Source organism: Adiantum capillus-veneris, chromosome 24, assembly GCF_014529385.1.
Source record: "Adiantum capillus-veneris isolate H3 chromosome 24, ASM1452938v2, whole genome shotgun sequence".
Classification (NCBI taxonomy): Eukaryota; Viridiplantae; Streptophyta; class Polypodiopsida; order Polypodiales; family Pteridaceae; genus Adiantum; species Adiantum capillus-veneris.
In genome coordinates, this window is record NC_140954.1 from 27,422,949 (window position 1) to 27,441,110 (window position 18,162).

The following is an 18,162-nucleotide window of genomic DNA, read 5'->3' on the forward strand; positions in this document are numbered from 1 at the left end:
GAGAGTGGGGCCTTCGAAGGAGGGTTTTACGTCGTCTCTGGTGTCGTATTCTCTTCTCTATCTCTCAGTCTCATACACTTTCACGCACAGTGTCCCTTCACTTTGTTTGTGATCATTGCACTCTCTCATTAAGAATGGAAGGCTCTCCCTTCCATAAGAACAAAAAGAACCTTGAGAACAGTTTGGAGCACTCATCTTGAGCAAAGTTCAAACATTCATTCCGCTGCACCTTACATTGGTATCAGAGCTTTGGCAGTGTTCTGTATCACTCAAGGAAAGAACCACAAGAATCACAAGAAATTTTTTTTGCTTGTTGAGGTCGCATGACCCCAAGTTCGCTTGGGCGTGTCGATTCCTAATCGTGTTTTTGAAGAGTGACAGGAAACCCAAGAAAGAAGGGCTTGTCCAGCCTCCCCTTGTGCCTCTTTTCACTCATTGAGAGCGGACCGTGCACTTAGCGGCCGGCCAATCGCAGTGAGGTGGGAAAAAGCAACCTTGGTGTGAGCACAAGGCCGCCAAGGGGTGCGTCCGCGGAAAAGAGCAGAACTCGGGTGAAGAGAAGATCCTTCTCTAACACAGATTGCAAACCAAAGAAAAACCTCAAGAACCTCAAGACCCGCAAGAACTCAAGAACCCCAAGAACCAAGAACCACAAGAACCCAAGTTCCTCGTAAACTTAAGAACCCAAGACCACAAGAACCCAAGTTCCTCGTGAACTTAAGAACCCAAGACCACAAGAACCCACGACTTCAATGGATGGTCATCCCTCGAAGCGGAATGGATACTTCGCTTGGAGGTGATGAGCATGAGAGAGGCGAAGAAGAATTTTCCCCACTAGGAGGTTTTTCCGACCTTTCCCCTTCCCCATCTACGCCAAGGATAGAATTAGAAGTGATCTGGCACTTTTGTGAGTCTGTTCGCAAACCATGCATGCCCAGTCACTTAGATTAGATGCATATCCTCTGGTTGCACAGAGCATGATCATAAGCATTCCCATCAAAATCCTGCAAGGGAATTTTACAGTGAGTTTAGCCTATTTTACCTATTTTTGACATTTTTCACTTATTATTTTTAAGTGACTTTTGTTGGAAAGTAGGTTGAGTAAGTTTGTATATAAGCAAACCTAGAGTAGCACTAATTGGTAGAAGAGGCAACAGGAGCACCTTGCTCAACAGACAACTTCTCAGCAAGAACAACCCCCGCGACTACTCTGGCGTTTTCTCCATAGAAGACCTAGCATTTTTGCATCAGATCAGCCTTGGCGATTTGTGCACAGCAGATCAGCCCCGGCATCGTCAAGACACAGCAGATCAGCCTAGCGTTTTGCATTTGCAAAACAACCGCCACAGCAAGAGATTTTCAGCCCTAGCGTTTTTGCATCTGCATCACACCCTAGCCTTTTGCAGATTCTCCGCGACGGAACCTCAAGAATGTCACGTGACACATCCCAACCCTATGTGTCCGTGGATAAGAGACACCACAGCAAGGTTCAATCAATTCAGTCAGTCTAGGTTAGCAGTGATCTGGCACTTTTGTGAGTCTACTCGTAGACCGTGCATGCCCAGTCACTTAGCATAGATGCATATCCTCCGGTTGCACACAGCATGATCATCGGAATTCCCATCAGAATCCATTAGCATCAGTTAGGAGAATTTTCCAGTGCATTTAGCCTATTTTCCTATTTATTGGTATTTTCACTTATTATTTTTAAGTGACTTTCCAACAAAAGAAGATAGGGCAATTTTGTAAGTTAATATATAAGCAAACCCAAGTTATAGCACTTTCTGGCAGAAGAGGCAGCAGGAGCTTCCCGCTCAACAGGCGACTTCTCAGCAGTACCCCTCCTCAGCACCCCCAGCAGTAAGCATCGCCACCATCTCCCCATACCTGTCGTTTTCTTTCCACAGCATCAGCCATCGCCTTGGAGTTCCCCCTTTTGGCGATAGTTACCTTGCAGATCAGCCCCAAAGGCCTAGCGTTTTGGGATCTCAGCCCTCAGCAAAATCGCCAGCAACAAATCAGCCTATCAGCGTTTTTCAGCGTTTTTAGCAGGTGTTCTCAGCGTTTTTTGCAGCGTTTCCAGCAGGTGCTTTCAGCCCAAAAAACGCAGCCTGGCCAGACACATCACTTCAACGTTTTACCATCAGCAGGAACCCCCGCAAGATCCATCATTTTCAGCCATAACCACAGCAAGAAACCAGTCATTTTCAACCCCGAAAACAGTCCACAAATTCAGCCAAAGAAGATCACAGATTCAGCCATCGAGTCGTCGTCGTCGTCGTCGTCGTCATCGGCATAGTCCCATTGCATCAGTCCATTGCATTCGCATTGTACACCTTCGTGCAATCAAAGTAGACCACTCTCACCGACGAGAGTGGGGCCTTTGGAGGAGGGTTTTACAACCTCTCGGGTGTCGTATCTCTTCTCTCTCCTTCTCTCAGTCTCATTCACTTGCACGCACAATATCCACTCACTTTCTTCGTGATCATAGCACTCCATAAGACGGAAAGCTCTCTCTTTCCCTAAGAACTAAAAGGAACCTTGAGCAATAAAGATCACTAATCTTGAGAAAATACAACATTCATTCCGCTGCACCTAACATTGGTATCAGAGCTTTGGAAGTATTTTGCATTACTCAAGGAAAGAACCACAAGATTTTTTTTGCTTGTTGCAATCGCACGAACCCAAGTTTACTTGGGCGTGGCGATTCCTAATCGTGTTTTGTTGAAGAGTGACAGGAATCCCAAGAAAGAAGGGCTTGTCCAGCCTCCCCTTGTGTCTCTTTTCACTCATGGAGAGCGGACCGTGCACTTAGCGGCCGGCCAATCGACGTGAGGTGGGAAAAAGCAACCTTAGTGTGAGCGCAAGGCCGCCAAGGGGTTTGCCCGCAGAAAAGGATAGACCTCGGGTGAATTAAAGATCCTTCTCAACGCGATTTGCAAGCGAAAGAAAACCTCAAGAACCCAAGACCCTCACGACGCAAGAACCTCAAGAACCTCAAGAACCCACGATTCTCATGAATCAAGGACCTCAAGAACCTCAAGACCCTCAAGAACCCAAGTTCCTCGGGAGCTTAAGAACCCAAGATCATAGTGCATGGTCGTCACCCGAAGCAGAATGGATACTTCGCATACAGGTGATGAGCATGAGAGAGGCGACGAAGACTCGTCCCCACCCGGAGATGATTTCTTCAACCCTCCCCCTTCGCCATCTACGCCACCAAGTGCACCAAACCCTATGGAGGAAATGGTCAAGCAGATGATGACCATGATGGATAGATAAGAAGAAAATCGACTTGCTCAGGAACGTGAGCGCATTGCTCTTGCCGCAAAACAAGAAGAAAATCGACTTGCTTTGGAACACGAGCGCGATGAACGTGAAGCTCAAAGGGAGATTCGTCATCAAGAATTTATTTCCCACATCCTAGCTTCGAAAACCGAACCACCCAAAGATAGTGGAAATTCGTCAAGTGGCGCAAGCCACGAAGCGGATTCCAACCATCCAGTTACAGAAAAGTTGACTTTCAGTAAGTATGACGGTAAGATGGATGCTACAATTATTCATTCTTGGTTGCATCAATTTAATGCTTATTTTGCGACAACTAAGAAGACAAGAAATAGCAAAGTTTTGACGATAGCTATGTACCTTGCCGGTGATGCCATTAATTGGTACCACGCATGGCAAGAGGCACAGCTAGCCACGCACCTAGAGGCAGCCGACGATTTCACCCCCCTCTCTTTTAGTTGGGCTGACTTCCAAGACAAGCTCAAGGCTCGGTTTATGCTACCTCAGTACCTTGCACGATTAAAGGACGATTGGCGAGCTCTCAAGCAAAATGGTATGCCGGTTATGTCTTTTTCTAATCGTGTTTTGCAGCTAGGTACCCAATTACGCATGTCGGATGATGAGTGCAAAGAGGCTTTTCTCTTTGGATTGGACGAGTATATCAAGTACGATGTCGAGGTATTCGATCCAATCGATCTCAACAAGGCGGTAGCGATTGCTCTCGCACAGGAGATGAAGCACAACAAGGGAAAGCCTAAGGAGAACAAGACTTCCACAAGTACCTCGCAGACTTCTCAGAACCCTCAAAACACTAAGAACGGTAAGAATGGTAAGAATGATAACTCTTCTAACCAATCTTCCAACAGTATCTCATCAAAGAATTCTTCCAATGAATCTAAGGGTAAGGCTAACACAACTGCTAAACCTAAGCTTACTCCATATGAAAAGGTAGCACAAGGAATTGTAGGAGGATACATCACGTCGGAAGAACAAAGCACGTATTCTAAAGAAGGTCGTTGTTTTCATTGTCACATTAAGGGTCACATAAAACGAACATGTCCTAAGCTTGAATCGAATGAATCTAAAGAACCCACAGCACCCACTACATCTGTCAATGTAATGAATGATAACACGATTGTGCCCAAAGTTTCTCAGGACCCTCCCATTGATGATTCTCTCATTAAATGTTATGGTCGTACCACAGGGCACCATTTTGTCATATTGTTTGACCCAGGTAGTATGCATGATGTGATCAGCCCCTCTTGTTGAGAGAGCCCGCCTCGAAGTTAGTCCGAGATCTCCTATCAAGGTCTCTAGCTTTCGTCCTAGTATGGACGCTCTCATCACGAAGGAGTGCCTTGATGTGTTGTTTGCAATTCAACAGACTGCCTTCACTAGAAGATTTGTTGTTTCTCCTCTCTCAGGATGTGATATGATTTTAGGCATGAAATGGTTTCGTGAAATAAACCCTCTCGTTGATTGGGAGGCTAACACTTTAACTCTCAATGCCAAAAGTGATTCTCCTACTGTCTTTCATGGAGTGGACATTGTTCCTTCTCCATCTCTCATTGCTAATATGCAAGACAAGGTTGAAAGGATTCAGGAGAAGGAGACTCTCTCAGTCTCTTTTTCTCCACAGCATGACACACATGATTTGCATGATTATGAGAAGCATGATGATTTGAAGGATAATGATTTGCATGATGATTTGGATGACAATGACAAGCATGATGATTTGCATGATCAAGCTGTGATTTTTCACAAGCATGATGAGTTGCATGAAGAAGATGTGATTGGTCACAAGGATGATGTGTTAGTTGATGCTTTTTCTAGCAAAGCTAACCTCGTTGTAGATTCGATCAATCACCAAGAATCGATCTTGGCTTTCGAGTCGAGGTCCACAGATCCCCCACAAGAAGATTCGATAGATCCCGAAGAAGCGATCTTGGCTCTCGAGCCTTGGTCCAAAGAACCCTCACAGGAAGTACTATGTGTTCGCATGATTGATACACACGCATTGTTCGAGTGTTTCATTCGTGAAGGTTTCCTGTATTTTAGTCAACATCGTTAAGTGATCCCTTTTCTTAGGCATGACATATTGTATGTTGGGCATGTTTCTATCATGGATGAGCACGAAGGTATGCGGATTGTTCATAAAAAGCTGAAAAGTTTGTATGTAAGGAAGTCGCATTCCATGTCTCTTCCTTGGCATGACACAGTTTCCGAAAGAGCACATGACAGTATGAGCACCAAGGATGGGCATTTCCATTGTGATTTGCCACAATTGATTGATTTCGATCAACCTGAAAAGATTCGAACGCATTGTTTGCATGCGTTTCATGAACGGGTTGTCACTCCGTCTCTATGTTCATCTACATTGCATACACAGTCTTTAGAGAAGACAATATATTTTTCCTTCACTTTACATGGAATGGGTATGTTCATGGTTTTGTGTTGGAGATGGTTTTAGGAATTTTCAGCCATGGAGATTCTTGAAGACGAAAGAAGTAGGACTCTAGAGGAAGTTGAAGCAAGGACGAAGCCACAGAAGACTTTGTGTCGCTTTGGGCGCGGCCCAAAGAAGCAAGCGATGCAGACCTTTATGAAGTTCAAGTACCGCGCGACCCACACATCAGAGTGGGCCGACGAAGAGTCCCTTCCAGGATTCCGGATGCTATTGGCGATTTCCCTCGACGCCATACAGTTCAGTACGAGTACCTCACTTTGAAAAGGAGGGGATGTCACGTGACACATCCCAACCCTATGTGTCAGTGGACAAGCTACACCACAGCAGGGTTCAGTCAGTTCAGTCAGTCTAGGTTAGCAGTGATCTGGCACTTTTGTGAGTCTACTCGTAGACCGTGCATGCCCAGTCACTCAGCATAGATGCATATCCTCCGGTTGCACACAGCATGATCATCGGAATTCCCATCAGAATCCATTAGCATCAATTAGGGGAATTTTCCAGTGCATTTAGCTTATTTTCCTATTTATTGGTATTTTCACTTATTATTTTTAAGTGACTTTCCAACAAAAGTAGGTAGGGCAATTTTGCTAAGTTAGTATATAAGCAAACCCAAGTTAGCACTTTCTGGCAGAAGAGGCAGCAAGAGCCCCCCGCTCAACAGGCAACTTCTCAGCAGTACTACCCCCTCAGCACCCCCAGCAGTAAGCATCGCCACCATCTCCCCATACCTGGCGTTTTCTTTCCACAGCATCAGCCATCGTCTTGGAGTTCCCCCTTCTAGCGATAGTTACCAGGCAGATCAGCCCCAAAGGCCTAGCGTTTTGGGATCTCAACCCTCAGCAAAAACCCCAGCAACAGATCAGCCTATCAGCGTTCTTCAGCGTTTTTAGCAAGTGTTCTCAGCGTTTTTTGCATCGTTTCCAACAGGTGCTTTCAGCCCTAAAAACGCAGCCTGGCCAGACGCAGCACTTCAGCGTTTTACCATCAGCAGGAACCCCCGCAAGATCCATCATTTTCAGCCATAACCACAGCAAGAAACCAATCATTTTCAACCCCAAAAACAGTCCACAAATTCAGCCAAAGAAGATCACAGATTCAGCCATCGAGTCGTCGTCGTCGTCATCGGCATAGTCCCATTGCATTCGCATTGTACACCTTTGTGCAATCAAAGTAGACCACTCTCACCGACGAGAGTGGGGCCTTTGGAGGAGGGTTTTACAACCTCTCGGGTGTCGTATCTCTTCTCTCTCCTTCTCTTAGTCTCATTCACTTGCACGCACAATATCCACTCACTTTCTTCGTGATCATAGCACTCCATAAGACGGAAAGCTCTCTCTTTCCCTAAGAACTAAAAGGAACCTTGAGCAATAAAGATCACTAATCTTGAGAAAATACAACATTCATTCCGCTGCACCTAACAAAGAACCATCAGCATTTTCAATTTTCAGCCTTTAGACATCGCAGAAGAACCCCCGAACCTCGCAGATCTCACCTTCCCGCAGTAGTTTCTCGCCGCACGGTCAGTTTCTGCAAGGTTTATAGTTTCAGCCCGAAAAACGCAGATTTCAGCATCTGCATTTTCAGCACGTCGTCGTTGCATCGTCGTCATCGCCATCATCATCGACATAGAGTCAGAATTCAGCAGATAAAGATTTGCACATTTCAGCCCTTAGCATTTTCAGATTTCAGCCCGTCTCGTCGTCGTTCTCATCGCCATCGACATCGTCGGAGAGTCCAAGCATTGTAGAGATTTGTGCAATCATAAGTAGACCGGAATCGCCATAGAGAGTGGGGCCTTCGGAGGAGGGTTTTACAACGTGTAACAGACTTGGACACTCCAAGTCAAGAATCAATCACGACAGCACCAAATAACCACTTCAAACAACTCACAGATCACAATAGATTTGCACTGGCCCGGCGGAGTTCCGTGCCTAGAGATATTGGCCCCAAAGACTGGCGCCCCTTGCGGTATTTCTTTTTGTATTAATCAATTCAAAGTACAAGAGAGTGGGTCGGGATTCACTCTCAGACTCTGCGTCCAGATGCTCTGAGAAGTGAGACCCTCACCACTAATTTAAAGGTTACAAGGGATGCCCAAAAGCAGAGCCCCAAAAGCTTCAAATCAAAAGCAACTGCTCTCTCTCTCTCTCTCACAGAGAGTCAAAACTTGAAAGCAAAAGCATTCTCTCACTCTTTCTCATTGCGTAGAGAAAAAACAAGATTCGCGTCGCTCATCATTATAAATTAAAACATATATATATATATATATATATATATATATATATATATATATATATATATATATATATATATATATATATATAATCTTTTTATTTTATTTTTAAGCCTCTACGATTTTCAAAAATTAGGGTTTTTGGCAGAATTAGGGTTTGCAGGAATTTTAGGGTTTCTGCTGTCCGTAGCCACGTCATCACTTTGTGACACGTCTCTAGTGTCGTATTCTCTTCTCTATCTCTCAATCTCATACACTTTCACGCACAGTGTCCCTTCACTTTGTTTGTGATCATTGCACTCTCTCATTAAGAACAGAAGGCTCTCCCTTCCATAAGAATAAAAGGAACCTTGAGAACAGTTCGGAGCACTCATCTTGAGCAAAGTTCAAACATTCATTCCGCTGCACCTAACACTAAATCACTTTTAAGTTTTATTCTATGTGGATTCTTAAACAATTCTGAAACAATACATTGAATAGTTTCGAAAGTGTTGAGGTGCTCACTTTCGCTTCTGTGACATGTACTCTCTTCTATTAATGGTCATTCGCACGTGTGATAGCACTGTGTCAGGTGCAAAGGAAGTGTTTAAAGATTTAGCTCGGATTTAGTACTCCGCACAAACACAAGGGACACTTTACTTCACTTGAAAGAACTGAATTGAATTGAAAGAAAGAGGGAGACACGAGAGAGAGAGAGAGAGAGAGAGAGAGAGAGAGAGAGAGACATGGTATGTCGGGTCCCAAACCCTCAAGGGCCCCCTTGCTTTGTTGCCAAAGTAAGTACTTTCTTTATTCTTGCACAATGCTGATACAATGACTAAATGTTGAGATGCTGATGCTAATGGGTACTGATGCTACTGATGCTGGGTATTACTATTGATGCTACTGACGATGGGTACTACTGGGTATTGCAGGGTACTGAGGTAGTGCGGGGTGATGCGGTATTGTCAGGTACTGATGGGTTCTATCTCGAGACGACAATGATGTCAATGACGAGGTACTGTTGGGTTCTGTGTCGATGACAAGGTACTGAGGGGTCTATGTCGATGACAATGACGATGACGACGACAACGAGGTACTGATGGGCTCTATGTCAACGACGATGACGACGACGACGAGGTACTGATGGGTCTTGTGGATCCTTATGCTCAGCTAGGCAAGGGCCAAGCCGAACACAAGGGGTACTAGGTGCTTGGGTATTGTGTCGACGACGATGAGGCTACGGCTAAATGCCGAACTGCTAGCGATGTCAATGTCTAGAATCTGCAACCATGGCGAGGCTAGGGCTGAAGTCTGCCAAAGCTGAAAACGCTAGTTGTCCTGGTAAAAAGGTTGATCATGCAAGGCTGGAAAACACTGATGATCAAGGGCTGGTCATGCTGAGAAAACGTTGGGCTTCTGCTGGTTCTTGCGGCACGGCTTGGTGGCCTGCATTCCCTTGGTCTTCTGCCTTCTACAAGCGCCCATAGGGCTCCTTATATAGGTACTAAGGGCTGGGTCGAGCAGGGTCAAATCAGCCCCCACGACCATGCTAAGAAAATGCAGAAAATGATTTAACAAATGCCATAATAAGAGGTGGTTCACATGCGACAAAACACCTACATGCTGCAATGTTGTCCTGTGCAAGAGAGGGTATGCAACTATGACCGGCCTGGACATGCACGTCCTTGCCAAGCTAGAGGTCCTAAGCTAACTATGACTCATGCTAGACTGTAGCAGAAGCATGTCCACGTAGCGCAAGTGAAGTGCGCACGTGACACAATGTCTAGACTCTGCTCAAGAATCGGATTTACTTTTTGAAGGGATAATTGCAAGCGATTACTCTTCTTTTAAAGGGGGGTATGTCACAAATGTGATGACGTAGCAGCCTCAGCAAAATAGGAGGGAAGAAGGATCGCCATTGATGAAGTGGCACTTCAAACGTGGATGGTGTGGCGATGAAGCAAGTCTGCAAAGCTGAAAAACACCAAAGCCTCAGGGAGGTGCTGATGGAGACCAAACACGCTAGGTGCAAGGAGAGGGAAACACCAAGGTTGGGGAGGTACTACGGGTTCTTGGTGAGAAGATGCCTGTTGAGCGGGGAGCTCCTACTGCCTCTTCTGCCAAAAAGTGCTAACTTGGGTTTGCTTATATATTAACTTAGCAAAATTGCCCTACCTACTTTTGTTGGGAAGTCACTTAAAAATAATAAGTGAAAAATACCAAAAATAGGGAAAATAGGCTAAATGCACTAGAAAATTCCCCTGACTGAATCTGATGGATTCTAAAGGGAATATTGATGATCATGTTGTGTGCAACTAGAGGATATGTATCTACACTAAGTGACTCGACATGCACGATCTACGAATAGACTCACAAAAGTACCAGATCACTTCTAATCTAGACTGACTTGACTTACTGAACCCTGATCATGTTGTAGCTTGTCCACGGACACATAGGGTTGGATGTGTCACGTGACATCCCCTCCTTTTCAAAGTGAGGTACTGGTACCGAACTGTATGGCGTCGAGGGAGATCGCCAACAGCATCCGGAATCCTGAAAGGGACTCTTCTCCGGCTCACTCTGATGTGTGGGTCGTGCGGTACTTGAACTTCATAAAGGTCCGCAACGCTTGCTTCTTTGGGCCGCGTCGAAAGCGACACAAAGTCTTTTGTGGCTCCTTCGATGCTTCAACTTCGTCTTTAGTCATGCTTCTTTCTTCTTCAAGAATCTCCATGGCTGAAAATTCCAGAAACCATTTCCAACACAAAACCATGAACACACCCATTCCATGTAAAGTGAATGGAAAAAATAGTCTTCCTCAAAGACTGTGCATGCAATGTAGATGAACAAATAGACGGAGTGACAACCCGTTCATCAAACACATGCAAACAATGAGACCGAATCTTTCTCTTTTGATCTAGAGCAATCAACTGTGGCAATTCACAACGGAAATGCCCATGTTTGGTGCTCATACTTTCATGTGCTCTTTCTACAACTGTGTCATGCCAAGGAAGAGACATGGAATGTGACTTCCTTACATACATACTTTTCAGCTTTTCATGAGAAATCCGCATACATTCGTGCTCATCCATGAGAGAAACGTGCTCAACATACAATATGTTATGCCTAGGAAAAGGGACCACATAAGGATGCTAACTAAAATACAAGAAACGATCACGAATGAAACATTCGAACAATGTGTGCGTATCAATCATGCGAACACATAATACTTCCTGTGAGGGTTCTTTGGACATAGGCTCGAGAGCCAAGATTGCTTCTTCCTGAATGATCGAATCGTCATGTGGGGGTTCTTTGGACCTCGACTCAAAAGCCAAGATCGGTTCGTCGTGATTGATCGAATCTACAACGAGGTTAGTTTCGCTAGAAAAAGCATCCACCATCATCCTTGTGAACAATCACATCATCTTCATGCAACTCATCATGCTTGTGAGAAATCACATCTTGATCATGCAAATCATCATGCTTGTCATTATCATCCAAATCATCATGCTTATCATTGTCATTCAAATCATCATGCTGATCTGTGTCATCCAAATCATGATGCTTGTCATACAAATCATTGTGCTTATCATCATGCAAATCATTGTGCTTATCATTGTCGTTCAAATCATCATCATGCTTCAGACAATCATGCAAATCCTGTGTGTCATGCTTTGGAGAAGAAGAGACTGAGAGAGTCTCCTTTCCCCAAATCTCTTGCATCTGTGCCTGAACTTGAGAAAAGAGTCGCCAGAACTCTTTGTTGTGTTGGTCGCTCTTGTCTTTGAGGGCTTTGTTCTCGCGATCAAATTCTGCTTGTCTTGCTTTGTTCTCTGCTTGTCTTTTTGCACGCTCACGATCCAATTTGGCTTCTCGTTCTTTGGCTTCCAAGCGTGCTTGCTCACACTCACACGCTATGGCTGTCATTCTTTCTTTGTGTTTGCGGTCCATTTCAGCTTTTCTTGCTGCATTTCTTGCTTCGCGTTCTAACTTCCGTTCCATAAACATCAACTCCAACTCCTCCATAGGAGTTAGTGCAATCCTTGACGTAGATGGGGAAGGGGGAGGGTCAGAAAAACCTCCTGGTGGGGAAAATTCTTCTTCGCCTCTCTCATGCTCACCACCTCCAAGCGAAGTATCCATTCCGCTTCGAGTGATGACCATCCACTGAAGTCGTGAATTCTTGTGGGTTCTTGTGGTCTTGGGTTCTTAAGTTCACGAGGAACTTGGATTCTTGGGGGTCTTGGTTCTTGCGGTTCTTGAGTTCTTGAGGTTCTTGTGGGTCTTGAGGTTCTTGAGGTTCTTGAGATTCTTCTTTCGCTTGCAATCTGTGTTAAAGAAGGATCTTCTCGTCACCCGAGTTCTGCTTTTTTCCGCGGGCGCACCCCTTGGCGGCCTTGCGCTCACACCAAGGTTGCTTTTTCCCACCTCACGTCGATTGGCCGGCCGCTAAGTGCACAGTCCGCTCTCAATGAGTGAAAAGAGACACAAGGGAAGGCTGGACAAGCCCTTCTTTCTTGGGATTCCTGTCACTCTTCAAAAACACGATTAGGAATCGACACGCCTAAGCGAACTTTGGTTCGTGCGACCTCAACAAGCAAAAAAAATCTTGTGATTCTTGTGGTTCTTTCCTTGAGTGATACAGAACACTGCCAAAGCTCTGATACCAATGTTAGGTGCAACGGAATGATTGTTTGCGCTTTGCTCAAGATGAGTGCTCCAAAATGTGCTCAAGGTTTCTTTTGTTCTCATGGAAGGGAGAGCCTTCCGTTCTTAATGGAAAGTGCTATGATCACAACAAAGTGAATGGACACTGTGCGTGCAAGTGTATGAGACTGAGAGAAAGAGAGAGAAGAGAGATTCGACACCAGAGACGTTGTAAAACTCTTCTCCGAAGGCCCCACTCTCGTCGGCGAGAGTGGTCTACTTATTGATTGCACAAAGTGGTACAATGACGATGCAATGGACTAATGCAACCTGGGACTATGCCGGTGACGACGACGAGGATGACGACGACGACTTTAGGGCTGAAATCTGTGGTCTTCTTATCGCTGAGAATCTGCTAATCTTTGGGCTGTTTTGGGTGGCTGAAAATGACTGTTTTGGATGCGTTTTCGAGGGCTGAAAATGGGGGTCTTCTGCATGTGGCTAGGGCTGAATCTGCTATCATCTTCAAAGCTGAAAATGCTGCTGCATCTGTTGCAACAAGGGCTGAAAACCAAAAACGCTGAGGGCTGTTGTAGCGTTAGTAAAACGCTGGCCTTCCTGGGGGTGACGGCGACCCTGCAAGCTGAAAACGCTAGGAGCTATAGAAGGTGCGGCGATGAAGCAAGTCTGCAAAGCTGAAAAACGCCAAAGCCTGAGGGAGGTGCTGATGGAGACCAAAAACACTAGGTGCAAGGAGAGGGAAACGCCAAGGTTGGGGGGGTACTACGGGTTCTTGGTGAGAAGATGCCTGTTGAGCGGGGAGCTCCTACTGCCTCTTCTGCCAAAAAGTGCTAACTTGGGTTTGCTTATATATTAACTTAGCAAAATTGCCCTACCTACTTTTGTTGGGAAGTCACTTAAAAATAATAAGTGAAAAATACCAAAAATAGGGAAAATAGGCTAAATGCACTGGAAAATTCCCTTGACTGAATCTGATGGATTCTAAAGGGAATACTGATGATCATGCTGTGTGCAACCAGAGGATATGCAGCTACACTAAGTGACTGGGCATGCACGATCTACGAATAGACTCACAAAAGTGCCAGATCACTTCTAATCTAGATTGACTGAACCCTGATCATGTTGTAGCTTGTCCACGGACACATAGGGTTGGATGTGTCACGTGACAGCGTGGGTTATGCAATCACGACAAGTGGCGGCTTACCTGGCACTATGTACATACATGTAAAGCAAACATTGTGGTTCTTCAAGAGCATAACCAGCACCAATTTGCAGGACAGACTTCTTACTTTGCGGGCTACTGGATAGCTTATGCAGGATCAGCTGGCCATTCTGGTGTGCTTATGCTTGTTCGACATGAACTCTTCCCAACCTTGGTCTTTAATGACCCGGCTGGGAGATGGATGGTCATCCAATGTATTGTTAATGGAGAAGTTTTCGAATTTGGAGGATTATATGCATACACAGCTTCTGCAGATAGAGCACGGTTGTGGAGTGCTATCTCTTCTTATTGTTGGCGTTCCAATGCCTTTCTCTGCGGGGATTTTAATAATGCACCAAACCTTGCGGATAATACTACTGGCCATTCTCACATGCTTCATATGGAACCGTGATCATAGCACTTTCTCACTAAGAACGGAAGGCTCTACCTTCCATAAGAACAAAAAGGAACCCTTGAGCACAGTTCGGAGCACTCATCTTGAGCAAAGCGCAAACATTCATTCCGCTGCACCTAACATGCATCAGGTGGTTGATAACTAGGGTTATGTTCTTTCTTTCGCTGATGCCGTCTCCCGCTTTCGGTTGGGTCTTCACTATTCTCCTCTCTGGCGGGAGATTCAAAACATGCTTGCTGCTCATTCGCCCATTCCTCCTCCGGATGAAGACTCTCGCTTCTCTGATTGGAATCTGGCTACTATTAGATTGGACTGCATCTCAGTTGCCAGTGTCTATGCCATTCTTCAGTCTGAGGTATGGATTGTGCATCGGGGTAATCAGCTATGGTCGCTTTCCGAGTCATCCTTGTGGTGGCAACACATTGTCGCGTATTTGGCAGAGTCATCTACCTTTGAAGGAACGTGTTTTTTTGTGGCGGTGCTTGGTGGGAGCTCTACCTATTGGCAGTGTGTTGCATGCTCGGCATATTGCGCCTTCCCGCTGCCCCAGATGCCTTGAAGCTGACGAGACCGTGCCACACTTACTATGGTGTTGTCATCACTCCAGAGCCTTCATTCGGCAAGTGTCGACTGCTCTTCGGCTGCGTTTTCCTTTTGGCTCTTTTCACAACGATTTTGGCTTTTGGAGTGCTTCGGTCATAGCAATCTCAGTTTGCGGTTTTTCTTCACCTGGGTCAGATTTTGGACTATGTGGGCCATCTCACATCAGAGGAACTCCTTAATGTTTCAGGGCACTCTTGTTGACCCCTTTCCCTATTTCAAATTATCTCTTGGTCAAGCACTGCATTTTGCCTATGACGCTGGAGACATCACTCTTGAAACCTACAGGATTGCATTTTGCCTATGACGCTGGAGACATCACTCTTGAAACCTAATGGATTTATTTTGACTGTTTCTAGCCTTCGGAGGCTCATAGTGCTCCGTGTTTTGTATCCCTTTCTTTTCGTGGGTTTTCCTCGCTTTGAGGTTTCCACTTGTAAATTAATCAAAGCACAGTTTTTAAAAAAAAGTGTGTGTGTGTGCGCGCGCGCGAGAGAGAGAGAGAGAGAGAGAGAGAGAGAGAGAGAGAGAGCTAACCAGAATTATGACCCAGAATGTGTAGTAAGAAAAAAGCGATACGCTAAACAAAAGCATCAAGAAGCCCACGCTTCTGTCTCCGATCTCCATAGCCCCTGTCCGAGCCTTCAGCAAATAAAGCTCGCTAGGGTAGAGGAGCCAGTTTAGAGGCACCGAAACTGCGCACGAAATTGGGAGATCTCTGCTGGACCGTTTCGCGCAAATGAAAGAGCGACGCAGTGCAGCAAAAACGACAGCGCGGACCGGGTGTCTTTAAAAACATTATTACTTGGAGGGGGCCGTCTTTTAACCGGCTATAGAGCCTCCAAGCTGCTAAGAGGAGTTTGCGACTTTTCATGGGATGCTGCTCATTAAAAACATGATTTGATGGGAGGTTGCCGACTGGGTGTCATGCGACCTAGCCCTTAGCCGAACACGAGGATGACTTTTTTTCTCACAAATGGCACCTAAGAACTCCGTTGGGACCTAAATGGTTCCAGGTTTAAACAAGCATGGGTAGTAGAACTTCTTCATGTTTACACTTTTCGATACAATGTTCACACTAGGAGGTGGAAGCAAACCCATGTTGTCTATGTTTACTCTGTATGAGAGCTAAAAGAGATATCGTAAATGAAGAGATTAATTGGCTGCGAAAATTGCCTTTTTGAATGGTGGCTTACATGAAGAGGTTTATGTCTTTTTTTTTTTTAACACATGAAGAGGTTTATGTCAAACAACCTCTTCGTTTTACCATTAAAGGTGATTAGCATAAGGTATGTTGCTTGCAAATTTCTTTTATATAACTAAGCAAGCACCTTGTGCATGGTATGAGAAGATTCATAAGCACCTGATTGCTCTTGGTTTTCAATGTAATCCCATTGAGAGAACACTTTATGTATGCAGATGGACATGATTTGATTGTTCTTATTCTTTATGTTGACGATATGCTCTTGACTGGGTCTTGTGAGTTGAAGAAGATTGATAAGCAACCTATTGCTCTTAGTTTTCAATGTAATCCCATTGAGAGGACACGTTATGTATGCAAAGATGGAGATCATTTGATTGTTCTTGCTCTTTATGTTGATGATATGCTCTTGATTGGGTCTTGTGAGTCGAAGAAGATTCATAAGCACCTCATTGCTATTGGTTTTCAATGTAGTCCCATTGAGAGGACACTTTACATATGCAAAGATGGAGATGATTTGATTGTTCTTGTTCTTTATGTTAATGATATGCTCTTGATTGGGTCTTGTGAGTTGAAGAAGATTCATAAGCACTTGATTGTTTTTGGTTTTCAATGTAATCCCATTGAGAGCACACTTTATGTATGCAAAGATGGAGATGGTTTGATCGTTTGTTCTTTATGTTGATGATATGCTCTTGACTGGGTCTTGTGAGTTGAAAACTAAGGCACTAAAGGTTAATTTGCACCGAGTTTTTGATATTGGCCACACTAGATTTATAACCTTCACATAAAGGTTGTTATCTTGAGGGGGTTATTGTCATGCGCCTATTTCAACCCTCGTGGAGACATGCTTTAGGTTCTCAATTAAGGATTCTGGTGATGCATTTGATACTTACTCCTTATATGAAACTTGTGGGATGCTTCATTTATGTATGCAACACTCGGCTAGACATATAATATGTTATTTTCCAATTTACCATATGTATGCATAACACTAGAACTAATCATTGGCAAGAAGTGAATCTTGTCTTTAGATATTTCACAATTGTGATTTTGGGTCTCTTTTATGGTAGAGATGCTCAATTGTGCTTGAATTTTCTTTTGATCAGGCTAGTTGTTACGACACGTGAGTGTACTAGCAATAAGTGTTTTCTTCTTGGTGGATCATGCATATCATGGTTGCGTAAGACGCACGCAATAATGGCCACATCAAGTTGTCAAGTTGAGTATAGGGTAGCATTCACAGCTACAATTGAGTGAGTGAGTGTGTGTGTGTGTGTGTGTGTGTGTGTGTGTGTGTGTGTGTGTGTGTGTGTGTGTGTGTGTGTGTGAGAGAGAGAGAGAGAGAGAGAGTGTGGCTCAAATGGCTATTGATAAATCTATGCGTGAAGCTTGATGAGTGTATGACCATTGGGCACGCAATAATGGCCACATCAAGTTGTCAAGCTGAGTAAAGGGTAGCATTCACAACTACAATTGAGTGAGTGTGTGTGTGTGTGTGTGTGGCTCAAATGCCTATTGATAAATCTATGCGTGAAGATTGATGAGTGTACGACCATTTTCACTGACAGTCAAAGTGCATGGCAAAAGCAAAAAATATAGTACTCCATGCTTGCCCAAAGCATATTAAGGTGCATTATCATTATGTCAGCGAGAGACTACATGCACGAGATATCGATTTGGTGAACGTGCCAACACATAACAATGTGGCAAACCTGTTCACTAAAGCTTTTTTCAAAGCTTTAGGCTTATTACCTTGTAGGGGATGATATTTCATCTCCCTCTTCACTCAGGGAGGGTTGTTACACCTACGTGTCTCTCGAGTACTTTTGATGTGAGTCGCTTCCCTATGCACAAACACTTTTTACTCTATTGTTGGCAAAAGGTTTTATGGGCCTTGTATAACCACATATTCTTCCTACATGTCGATTTGGTGGTACGTTGTGCTTAGGGATATCAATGTCGGTTGGAGGTGTCTTAGGGCAAGCCAATAGATTGCCAAACACATCAACAGGGCAAGAACTACCTAATCAAGAGCTCACTCTTTTAGCTTTAAAAAAACAAAACATACACCCACACACACACAAAGTTCCCACTACAATTTCTACTA

The 18,162-nt window shown here is 44.6% G+C and overlaps 1 protein-coding gene across 1 annotated transcript in view; it reads right to left on the minus strand.

Annotated features, from left to right (window-relative positions):
• DPMS2 (dolichol phosphate-mannose biosynthesis regulatory protein-like protein) overlaps positions 1-15,652 on the minus strand; it is a 53,918-nt gene extending 38,266 nt beyond the window's left edge. The window contains exon 1 of the mRNA XM_086498871.1: positions 15,389-15,652. Coding sequence (XP_086354997.1) covers positions 15,389-15,478 — 90 coding nt within the window. The 5' untranslated portion in view covers positions 15,479-15,652. The remainder of the gene's footprint in view (positions 1-15,388) is intronic.
• Between the last annotated feature and the right edge of the window lie 2,510 nt (positions 15,653-18,162).